The 12631-nt window shown below is 44.6% G+C and overlaps 1 protein-coding gene across 4 annotated transcripts in view; it reads right to left on the bottom strand.

Moving 5' to 3' along the window:
* SERAC1 (serine active site containing 1) overlaps nt 1–12631 on the bottom strand; it is a 125011-nt gene that overhangs the window by 91286 nt on the left and 21094 nt on the right. For all 4 annotated transcript variants that reach the window (XM_030198408.1, XM_030198407.1, XM_030198409.1 and 1 more), the window contains one exon: nt 5605–5641. In XM_030198408.1, coding sequence (XP_030054268.1) covers nt 5605–5641 — 37 coding nt within the window. The remainder of the gene's footprint in view (nt 1–5604; nt 5642–12631) is intronic.

The following is a 12631-nucleotide window of genomic DNA, read 5'->3' as shown; positions in this document are numbered from 1 at the left end:
GCCCTTTGAAATTCTCAGTTCAGTTTTTAACAAGATATTTGTCTTTCTTTATTTTGGCCTTTCTCCTATTCTGGGCTATTTCTAATGTTTCTTCTGTTATGCACTTTGATTTCTTTGGCCTTTTGACCTTGAGTAGGCTCTGCTGCGATTCAGTTTTGATTTTCTTCCATCCACAGTTCTTCTGGTAAAATTGACTAGCAAATTTAAAAGGCTTTGGTTACTGCAGAATACTGCATAAGCTTCTGTATTGTGTTGGTCAATATGATCAAATAATTCTGTATCGAGTTGGCGTTTCATAACGTATCCAAAAGAAGTTTATATGTTTTATTTACCATTGTAAGGGCTTTGATTATGTCGACCATGTCAAATTGTGAAGAGTCCTTAGGACAATGAGTATACCTGAACATCTTATTGCTCTAAAGTGGAATTTACACACACATGAAACTACAATCAAGACAGGACATGGAGACACAAGATAGCTCACAATGGGAAATGGAGTTTGATAGGATTGCATTTGCTATCCTTATTTGTTAACTTATATGCAAAAAATATAATGAGCGAAGCAGGATTAGAAGAGATGTAAGAGGTTTCAAAATTGGAGGAAGCAATGTCAGCAACCTCTGATAAGTACATAAGTATTGCCACACTGGGACAGACCAAAGGTCCATCAAGCCCAATATCCTGTTTCCAACAGTGACCAATCCAGGTCACAAACACCTGGCAAGATCCCAGAAAAGCTCAATACATTTTATGATGCTTATCCCAGAAATAGCAGTGGGTTTTCCCCAAGTCAATTTAATAATAGTCTATGGACTTTTCCTTTAGAAAGCCATACAGACCCTTTTTAAACCCCGCTAAGCTAACCGCCTTTACCACATTCTCTGGTAACGAATTCCAGAGTTGAATTACACATTGGGTGAAGGAAAAATTCTCTCCGATTCATATTAAATTTACTACTTTGTAGCTTCATCGTATGGCCCCTAGTCCTAGTGTTCTTGGAAAGAGTAAACGAACGATTCACGTCTACCCGTTCCACTCCACTCATTATTTTATAGACCTCTATCATATCTCCCCTCAGCCGTATCTTCTCCAAGCTGAAGAGCCCTATACGCTTCAGCCTTTCCTCATAGGGGCATTGGAATATAGACATTTCAAACTATGTTTGTTGTTCCTACTTACATCATGCTCAGTACTTGACTGTATTAAATTGCAATCTTTTGTCTGATTTTTATTTTTATTTAAAGACACCTGATCTACTACAGTCTCTTTTACAACCTCACTATCGGAATACCCTATTTTCCCTGTTTTGGTGATCTCTTTAAAAGATACCTTATTCTGAACCATACGCTTTTCAGCAACTGTCGGCCTTCCCCCAGTCTCTAGTTTAAAAGCTGCTCTATCTCCTTTTTAAATGCCGATGCCAGCAGCCTGGTCCCACCCTGGTTAAGATGGAGCCCATCTTTTTGGAATAGGCTCCCCCCCTTCCCCAGAATGTTGCCCAGTTCCTAACAAATCTAAAACCCTCCTCCCTGCACCACCGTCTCATCCACGCATTGAGACTCCGGAGCTCTGCCTGTCTCTTGGGCTCTGTGCGTGAAACGGGTAGCACTTCAGAAAATGATACCTTAGGGGTTCTGGATTTGAGCTTTCTACCTTAGAGCCTAAATTTGGCTTCCAGAACCTCTCTCCCACACTTTCCTATGTCATTGTTACCCACATGTACCAAGACAGCTGGCTCCTCCCCAGCACTATCTAAAATTCTATCTAGGTGATGCGTGATGCAGATGATACTACCTTAATAGCTAAAATCTTCTGCCCAGTGTGTGGTGGCAGCCAGAAAAAGCAAACAGAATGTTGGAATTATTAGGAAAGTGATACAAAATAAGATAAAGAATATTATAATACCTCTGTATTGCTCCATGGTGTGGCTACACCTCAAGTACTGCATGTAATTCTGATTGCCGTATCTTTTTTTTTTTATTCAAGAATTTCTCAAACATGTAGTCTTACAGAGATGATATTCATAATAATTCACCAAAGTATAAGGTTTTACAGTAACAATAACAAATAGTTGTAACTATGAAAGTTTTTCTTAAAGAAAGAATAACATACAATGTGCACACTATGAGCCTCATTTTTGAAAAGAGAAAAATGTCCAAAAAACTGTCAAAGCACCATTTAGATGGATTTCTTCTCAAAATGTCCAAATCAGTATTTCGAAACCTGTTTTGCAGACTTCTATCTATGCATTTTGTCTGCAGTGCGTACAAATCAAGAGGGGTCTGCCAGGGGTGTTTCGAAGGTGGGCTAGGGCATGCCTAACACGTGGACATTTTACAGCCATAATGGAACAAAACCAAAACATCTAGGGTGAAAACTTCAATGTTTTGGTCTAGATCTGTTTTTCTACCTAATAAGACACAAAAATGTGCCCTAAATGACCACTGAAGGGATTCAGGGATGACCACCCTTACTCTCCCAGTGGTCACTGACTCCCTCCCACCCCTAAAAATGTGAATAAAAATAGTACTCTCCAGCCTCTATGACAGCCTCAGATGTTATAGCTAGGTCCATTAGAGCAGCAAGCAGGTCCTTGGAGCAGTGTAGTGGTGGGTGCAGTGCACTGTAGACAGGTGGACCCAAGCCCATACCTCTCCCTAACACTTGTGATGGAAACTGTGAGCCCTCCAAAACTCATCAGAAACCTACAGTACCCACATTAGGTGTCCCCTTCATCTATAAAGACTATTGTAGTGGTGTACAGTTGGTGGTAGTGGGTTTTAAAGGGCTCAGCAGATGAGAGAGCAATAGTGAGATGTGTACCTGGGAGCATTTATATGAAGCCCACAGCAATGCCCCTTAGGATGCCCTACTGATCCTCCTGGGATGCCTGTGTGGCTAGTCTACTAAGATTGCTGGCTCTTCCTACATCCCAATGGCTTGATTTTGTGCGTTTTTCACTTGGCCTTCCCCCCCTCCTCCGAAAATGGACCAAAAAGGTAAACACACAGAGCAGAAAACCATCTAGCATGTGGCCAGTTTTTTTATGTTTCAATCTTTTTTATTGTAACCAACCACAGTAATATAATAAACAGTGACTGTCCAACAGTTCAAACATGTACAGATATGTTCAACTACGAAGTTATGCATTTTGTCGAGTTATCTCTTATCTGGTTACAGCATTTATTTATTCCCCCCTCCCCCCAACTTATCAATCTTTAACCCTTCCCACCCCTATCTCTCTAATTTAAGGTATAAGAATCTAAGCATCATTTCTCTCGCTTCAATACAGTCAAGGTAGTCTCTAGAGATTTAACAGATGACTCCGGGCAGCCGGTGTAAGAGTCTGCCACAAGGGTGCCCAGCAACGTTGAAATTTCTTTCCCGCTACCGAGTCTAAGGTGAAATGTTCTTGATGCTCCAGGCGCATTAAATACAACATTCTGACTCTCCATGACTGCTGGGTAGGCGGCTTCCTTGTTATCCACTCTGCCAAAATCACTTGCTTGGCAGAGATGGTTGCTTTTATCACAAATTCCATGTATCCTTTGGGCCTAGGCGTGCTCAGTCTAGGGTGTCCGAACAGCAGGGCAGTGTCATATGTCCACCTTGAGCCCCATATCTGAGATACATAAGTTAGTATATCTCTCCAAAATTTCTCTACTACCTTGCATCTCCAGAACATGTGCCCTAGTGTTGCCCCCTCTCTTCCACCCTTGGGACACGAGCCCCAGGGGGACACTCCCAAATGGAAGCTCAATGGGGGGCAACATATAGTCGCATCACAAATTTGTATTGCACTTCCTACTGACTCGCTGCTTTGGTTAAGCGCCTGATGGATAAGATATGTGTCTTCACATGTATATCCGTGATGTCAATCAATAATTCCTCTTTCCACTGTTCTGCCAGTCGCAAATAATCCACTTCCGCCACTGTGTCTTGAATGTGTCTATGGTGGTAGGTTAAAGGCACTTCTTGCTGCGCCCCCAGTGAAAATGCTGTCGTCAGCTCTTCTTGCACATCCTCTGCCAGCCATTCCCATGCCAATGTTCCGATATAATGTTTGAGTTGTAGGTAGTGAAATCTGTCTCGCTCCTCCAGCCCATATTTGCTCTGTAGATCTGGGAACGGCTTTATCTTGCCCTCTAAGGTGAGTACTTGCAGCAGGTATTCCACCCCCTTTTGTCTCCACCTGTGGAATACTGCATACAAGTTTCCAGGTGCAAAGTCCCTGTTTCCACAAATGGACCGGAATGGAGTCACTCTTGCTGAAAATTTGTGTAGTCGGCAAATCCAGGCCCACGTCGCTTTAGCCGATGTCATTATCCCTGAGTACTTTAGCACCTCTGGGATGGGGCTTCCTCCCACGTGCAAGTAGTTAGAGAAGTGTATTCGGGGTACTAATTGTGTCTCCAGTATGGTGTGGCCAGTTTAAAAAAAAAAAAGAGATAGTCGTTTTGCTGCTCTAAAAATGGCAAAAATACATGGCCCTGCAGTAAGATTGTTCTTATGGTGTGGCCATGTAGGGGGGGGGGGAGGCTTTACCGCCACCCACTGAGGTCACAGTAAGGGCTTCTGAAGTAACCCGGCAATAACTGGGGAGTGTGTAACACTGCGCAAGAAAAATAGAAAAAAATTTGAGTCCTATTTTCCCCAACATGGGAAATGGTGCGCGCTGGAGTTGAAACTACCACCAGCATCCACATTGGGCTAGCAGTAGTTCCAAACTGGCATGTGGTAAGCCTGTGTTGGGTTTATTGCCATTAAGTAAAAGGGCTCCTTAAAGTTCCGTAAGTTATGGTGCTCGTTTATAAAGCACACAGACTTAGAAAGTTACATAGTAACTTTGTAAGTCTATGTGCCTTGAAAATGAGCCTCCGTGTAACTTTGTAAGTCTAAGTGCTTTGAAAATACGCCTCTACATCCAATAAAATATGATCCACTATCCCCTTATGTGCACAAAATACATATTGCAATATAATTTTGTTGATACCTACGTATAATGTTTTGTTTTATATGTATAGTTTCCAGTGATGATTTTAAAAAATATATCTTTATGAAGTTTAGTCAGTGTACCACTTTATTTGCTTCTATTGGACCAATTGTGGTCGAGGTCCATAATTTACAAGGTAATAATATTAGTAACTGTAACAGTGCTTGTTTATTTTTATTGAGATGGATTTACATGTTTTTTAATTTACTGTGTTCTATAGGGTGTTGTAAAGTTGATATTTATACAGTTTCTGTCATTCTGTTTTCTGTTTCTAGGTTGCTTTTTCCTCCTGATGCAGGTGGTTGCCAAAACATGGCCATATTGGATTTTATTACATTTCAGTATTGTGATAGGATTTACTCTCTTTCTTTTTCTGTTTTCACAGAGAATATGTATTGCATGCATATCTCATGAATATTTTTTGTAGGTATCCTGAAAACCTGACTGGCTAGAGTTGTCTCAGAACAGGTTTGGGAACCACTGCCTTCGTACATCATCCTTCATAACCTGACATTGTATTAGATCTACTACTACTATTTAGCATTTCTATAGCGTTACAAGGCGTACGAAGCGCTGCACAGATGATTTTGCTGCACACTGGCAGAACTTACCCAAGGAAAAGGGATCCAGTCATCTTTGCGATTTTTCCTGCAAATAAGGCATCAAAATGATACTTCAATGTTTTTAAAAGCACACAAGCTATTTCCCAGTCTAAATTTAGTCTACACAAAAAGTAAGAACAAAGACCGTAGTTCTGTTGTACCTTGGTAGGGGTTAATTTTGTAACAAGACATCTATGTAAAATGTATAAAAACTAGGGTTGTACTGAATATTCGTGTTAGATTCAGCCTCGAATAGTGCCCCAAATACACTATTCGTATTAGGGCAAATAGTGATTTAAAATTCAAATATGAATAATCTGGGGCTCTACTGTGCTAAATCCTACTGAAATAAACACTTGATCTCTGATTTCACATTTTGCTTCTTTTACTATTTGTCATGTTAAAGCTCAACACCCACTATTCATATTCAGTATTTGGCTAAGTAATATGTTTCATTATTTGTATTCGGCCAAATAGTTAACTATGCTATTCAATACAGATCTAAAAAAATGTACCTTTTTTTTTAAGGGCATAAAAGGGCAACACTTTGAGGCATATTTTCAAAGCACTTAGCCTTCCAAAGTTCCATAGAAACCTATGGAACTTTGGAAGGCTAAGTGCTTTGAAAATGAGCCCCATAGGCACCTATATGCCTTTATAAAAACAGGCTCTTTCAAATGATCCCTATTAGTACACAAATTGTCTTACTCAAATTCACATCTGCTCTTGAAGATGTATAAACTTATGCTCGCATTCTATAAGAATAACTCCATGAAGTGGGCATTATTATTTACAATGTAATTCTACATATAAAATATTTAATACAGCAAAACTCTACCTAGGTGCTATTTTGTAAATATGCACATATCTGATGGATAGGTGTACACATAGGTGGAGTCCGGATGGGGTAGTACTCTTGCAACAAGGAAGACCAACAGGAAAGAAGCGAATTATGTAAGGGGCACACGCAGGCCCTTACCCAGGGGACTACCTCCAGAGTTACTGCAACTGAGCCCAGAACTTGTTCTTGGTTCCTGCAATAACCACTACTACTACTACTACTTAACATTTCTAAAGCGCTACTAGGGTTACGCAGCGCTGTACAATTTAACATGGAAGGACAGTCCCTGCTCAAGGAGCTTACAATCTAAAAGACAGGTGTACAATCTAAATACAAGTGTGGAGTCCGTCTGATAGGGAATACTATATTTCACGAAAGGTTAGTTGCCGAATGCAGCACTGAAGAGGTGAGTTTTAAGCAGAGATTTGAAAATGGGTAGGGAGGGAGCTTGGCGTAGGGGTTGAGGAAGATTGTTCCAGGCAAAGGGTGAGGCAAGGCAGAATGAGCGGAGCCTGGAGTTGGCAGTGGTGGAGAAGGGAACTGAAAGGAGGGATTTGTCCTGTGAGCGGAGGTTACGGGCGGGGACATAAGGGGAGATGAGGGTAGAGAGGTAGTGAGGAGCCGCAGACCGGGTGCATTTGTAGGTAAGGAGGAGAAGTTTGAATTGTATGCGGTATCTGATCGGAAGCCAGTGAAGTGACTTGAGGAGAGGGGTGGTGTGAGTATATCGGTTCTGGCGGAATATAAGACGTGCAGCAGCGTTCTGAACGGATTGAAGGGGGGATAGATGGCTAAGTGGGAGACCGGTAAGGAGTAGGTTGCAGTAGTCAAGGTGAGAGGTAATGAGAGCGTGGACAAGAGTTCGTGTGGTGTGCTCAGATAGGAAAGGGCGAATTTTGCTGATGTTGAAGAGGAAGAAGCGACAGGCCTTGGCAGTCTGTTGGATATGCGCAGAGAAGGAGAGGGAGGAGTCGAAGATGACTCCGAGGTTGCGGGCAGATGGGACGGGGAGGATGAGGGTGTTATCAACTGAGATGGAGAGTGGAGGAAGAGGAGAGGTGGGTTTAGGTGGAAAGACGAGGAGCTCGGTTTTGGACATGTTCAGCTTCAGGTGGCGGTTGGACATCCAGGCAGCAATGTCGGATAAGCAGGCCGATACCTTGGCCTGGGTCTCCGCGGTGATGTCTGGTGTGGAGAGATATAGCTGGGTGTCGTCAGCATAAAGATGATACTGAAAACCATGAGATGAGATCAGTGAGCCTAGGGAGGAGGTGTAGATTGAGAAGAGAAGGGGTCCAAGGACAGATCCCTGGGGAACTCCAACAGATAGTGGGATGGGGGTGGAGGAAGATCCATGAGAGTGTACTCTGAAGGTGCGGTGGGAGAGATAAGAGGAGAACCAGGAGAGGACAGAGCCTTGGAACCCAAAAGAGGACAATGTGGTAAGAAGTAAATCATGATTGACAGTGTCAAACGCAGCGGATAGATCGAGCAGGATGAGGATGGAATAGTGGCCTCTGGATTTGGCGAGGAGCAGGTCGTTGCAGACTTTAGAGAGTGCTGTTTCTGTCGAGTGTAGAGGGCGAAAGCCAGATTGAAGTGGATCTAGGATGGCATGAGAGGACAGAAAATCAAGGCAGCGACTGTGAACAGCGCGTTCAAATATTTTGCAGAGGAAGGGAAGGAGAGAGATGGGGCGGTAGTTGGAGGGGCAGGTAGGGTCAAGTGATGGGTTTTTTTAGGAGAGGTGTGACTACTGCGTGCTTGAAGGTGTCAGGGACAGTTGCAGTGGAGAGAGAAAGGTTAATGATGCGACAGATGGAGGGGGTGATAGTATTGGAGATGGTGTTAAGTAGGTTGGTGGGGATGGGATCGGAGGAACAGGTGGTGCATTTCGAGGAGGAAAGAAGGTGGGAGGTTTCATCCTCGGTGATCTCAGGAAAGGAGGAGAAAGAGGCCATGGTTGGTTGGTTGTTGGATAGGGCTACAGGCTGAGGAGGAGGTGGCTTGGTAGTGAAATAACCAACAAATCCGAAGGAACAGCTTTCACTGCAGACTGGAAAGAAACAGTGGTGGCTGGAGCTGTTATGCAATAGTTTGGGCCAGTGTCAATGTGCAATATCAGAGAGCAGAGATGTTGTGGCAAACCAACACAGCTAACCTTTAGCACTGCAGTGTAGTGTTAGCTGTCCTGGTCATGCAACAAACTGTTGTCAAGGCAAGCAATATGGGAGCAGGGCCGCCTAGAGACTGGGCCGGGCCCAGGGCAAGGCCGCCCCGGGGCCCCGCCCCCTGAGGTCATCATCGCCACCACCCCCCAGGCCACTGCGCCACAGTCCCCACCTGCCACCGGGCTGGGCCCCCTGCATTCAAATCATCACAGCACCTCACCTGTCACTTCCTTGACTGAAAGCACAGCAGCAGCAGCAGCAGATCGGATTCGCCTCCCTTCGGGCCTTCCCTCCCTGTGTCCCGCCCTTGTCTGATGTAAATTTCACGAGGGCGGGACACAGGGAGGGAAGGCCTGAAGGGAGGCGAATCCGATCTGCCGCTGCTGCGCTTTCAGTCATGGAGGTGACAGGTGAGGCACTGTGATGATTTCAATGCGGGGGGCACGGCCCGGTGGCGGACGGTCGACGGAGCCGAGGGTGGGTGAGACCGGGGACTGTGGTGCCGGGCCCCCCCTTGGAGGCCTTGGGAATTTTGTCCCCCCTGCCCCCCCTCTCGGCGGCCTTGTATGGGAGAATGAAGTAAAATATGGAGTGGAGGAGTAGCCTAGTGGTTAGTGCAGTGGACTTTGATCCTGGGGAACTGAGTTCGATTCCCACTGCAGCTTCTTGTGACTCTGGGCACGTCACTTAACCCTCCATTGCCCCTGGTACAAAAATAAGTACCTGAATATATGTAAACCGCTTTGAATGTAGTTGCAAAAACCTCAGAAAGGCGGTATATCGTCCCATTTCTCCTTCCCCTCCCATTGAAACAGAACTAAGTTCCACGTCTTCTAATATGATGCACAAACCAGCTTTGAACCTCTGACCTTCAAAATAAAACTATTTTGCTGTAAATACTGCACATGGAGAAAATGCCAACATGCCAGCAGTGAGGTTCCATGGTTACCATGCAGACCAAGAGAGTCATGGGAAGAGCCTCAGAAAATAACTCAATATATAACATTTCTCACAAAAAAATGGAACCTGCAGCACTAAGTCAGACTCTAAACTAAACTCCTTTGTAAAGATACTGAATAAAGGAATGAGCCAAAGAAAAACCACACGAAGTGTGGAGGTGCACTTGATCCCTACGAAACAAGTAGGAGAAAACAAAGGAGGGGGGGGGGGGGGGGGGGGGGGGGGAAATAGGTTCTATCCAAACAATGGGGGAGAGATATAATTTAATAACACAATGATATTTATTGCAGGACTCCTGAAGAAGGCGCTACGGCGCCGAAACACGGCTGTGTTGAGTCAACCATTTGCAATAAATATCATTGTGTTATTAAAATATAAGTCTCCCCCATTGTTTGGATACAGCCTATTTTCCCCACCCCTCCTTTGTTTTCTCACTGAATAAAGGAATACCTGTACTGCCATGAGTTCTGGTAACAAAAATAATTGCACAAAAGAAGTGAGGAAAACTTTCAGGGTGTTTAAGTAACTGCCCTCTGTGAAAAAACTGAAGGGACTCTAGCTCTCTAAATGAAAGGTATCTAAGAATATGAGAACACAAAATAGGCCCTTCAGAGGACCTAACACACATGGTGCACTGATGCTATTCACTGGCTCCCACACTAGGAACAGCATTTAACCAACTCTGGAACTATAAGTCAAATTTTAACTAACCCTATGTGGCCATTTGGTGACTGCTTCCACCAACGAATAAACTTTAGGAAACGTAGCTTTTCCAGCTTAGGCATGGAAATGGGGTAAAGATGTGACACAGCAGCTACTACTCGAAGGCAATGTCTGGAGTGACCCACTGAGCAGAAATGACTTCCTGCATGGTCTCATGCACTGGAAAATGACTGAAGTGCTCGTCATTTTGAAGATTAGCAGATGCAGGTGTAGGTGTAGCAGGATTAAAGAAATATTAAGAACCTGGAGAGCCTTAAGTATAAAGGAAAGCAACTCTTCTCTTATGAAACACCTGCACTGCAGTGGGATCATCAGATTACTCTGCAAATAGCTCCCCCTCCTCCAATTCCTCCTGTATCTGTGCAGAAAGGGACTACCCTGAAATAACTCTCTCAGAATGAAAGGGAGATGGGAAGCAACAGACCCTATTTCTGAGCTGGAGTGCAATTATTTCCTCTTTGGGGCAAGGTCCATAAGTGGAGAATGAGGCAGAGAACAAGCCAGAAATCTCCAAAGGCTGAGCTAAAAAGGAACCATCAGTTCCCCTACCAGTCTTCTGCAACATATAGGCATTATGGAGCAGCAGAATGAACTCGGGGGGGGGGGGGGGGGGGGGGGGTGTCAAAAAACCCCAGCCCCAGAGAAACCCCCAGAGCGGCTGACGTGAGTAAGGACCTCTGAAGCAGTGCTGGGTAAAGAAGTTGCCTGCAGCGCTGCTCCTGAATTACGCAACTGTATAAAAGGCTGCCAGATCACTTTCGGCCCCATGAGGATAATAAGCCTGCATCTCTCCTGCACATCCCCCCATTCCCCAACCTCCCTAATACCCAAGCAAGTTCTGCATATGTCCTCTTTTCCCACCCAATTCCTGTTCCCTACATAATTCTGAGTCCCTGCTTTCTCTATCCCTTGCAACCATCATCTTGCCTTTCACTTCTTTCCCCTTACAATTGTTTTCCTGACTCCTTATCCCCTTGCCAAGCACCTACCCACCAGCCTGCCTCCTTCCCCAGCATGCATCCACCATTCTCCTCCTCCTACTTTTTTCCATAGCACTACTAGATGTACTCAGTACTGTACACAAACATGTAAGAGGCTGCACCTGCTTGACAGAGCTTACAATCTATTTAAGACAAACAGGAAACATGGGTACTGAACAGGTGAAATAAAGGCAGCCTCAAAAAGGTGGGCTTTAAGCCTGGATTTGAACAGAGCTAGAGCAGGACGTAGTGACTTAGGAAGTCTACTCCAGGTATAAGGTACAGCAAGGTGGAAGGAACAGAGTCTGGAATTTGTAGGGGAAGAAAAGGGTACAGATAATGTCTTACCTGATGAATGAAGATCCTATGGAAGGGTGTAGGGAGAGATAAGAGGAGAGATATTGAGGAGCCGCAGAATGAACGCACTTGTAAGTTAGTAAGAGGAGTTTGAACTGTATATGGAAATCAGATAGGGTGCTTCCACTAGCTCAACACCTGCTCCCCTATTTCCCTAACATCCGTTCTTCTCAGCTCTGCCGTTAAAGCCCCCAGCCTCTTTTCCATTCCTCCATTTGCCCTTCTCTCCTCTTGCTCCAGCATCTGTCTCCTGCCTATCTCCCTCCCTTCACCAGTACCTCCTATCTTCCTTCCTTTCCATAGCTCCAAATCATATCAGCTGTTGTCTTCTCGCCCTGCTGTTTAGAGCCACATATGTGCACTGAAATCCTGTGGGCGGCACGTCCCATTGATAGTCATGGGGTTTCAGTGCATGTGGTTGCAGCACCATGGGAGGAAATACAGCGGTAGATTAGCAGCAGGGGATGGCGGAACACAGCCAGCCATGGTTGTTAGCATCAATAGGTGTTTTTGGCTACCAGGCTTTGGGAATTCCTGCCAGCTACAGTACTCCTTCTGGGGTCAGTGGAGGGGCTTGTGCTCCTCCAACCTCCCTGTGGCTATGTCCCTAGCCTGTAAGTGCTCAGGGACTGAGATCATAAGGGTGGGGAAATCTTTCTATTTCTCACATTTTTTAAAAAGGAAAGAATTATTGAGAGGGATGTTGATTCAGAAGCCCACAAAGGGTTGATTTTTGTTATAGACTGAGCAGAGATAGGAAGGGAAGGATGTAAATATATTTGAAAGCTACGATGAAAGCAGCAGTGTGGGGCACCTGAAGCCAACCTGCTCAAAAAGACCCACCAAACTATTACATTTCTGTTGTCAATTTCATTGTAACAACACAAAGCAGGAACTTTTTTTTTTGTTATGTTCAGTGTTACAAGCTGCACACAACCAAAACAAGAGATGGCACTATTTGCTGCATCCTGCGATGCTGCGCGAGAGAGAGAAAAGGACCTCTT

This window comes from Microcaecilia unicolor, chromosome 3 (assembly GCF_901765095.1).
Source record: "Microcaecilia unicolor chromosome 3, aMicUni1.1, whole genome shotgun sequence".
Taxonomy (NCBI): domain Eukaryota; kingdom Metazoa; phylum Chordata; class Amphibia; order Gymnophiona; family Siphonopidae; genus Microcaecilia; species Microcaecilia unicolor.
Note: the sequence above shows the minus strand (reverse complement) of the source record. Positions and strands in the feature narration are given on the sequence as shown.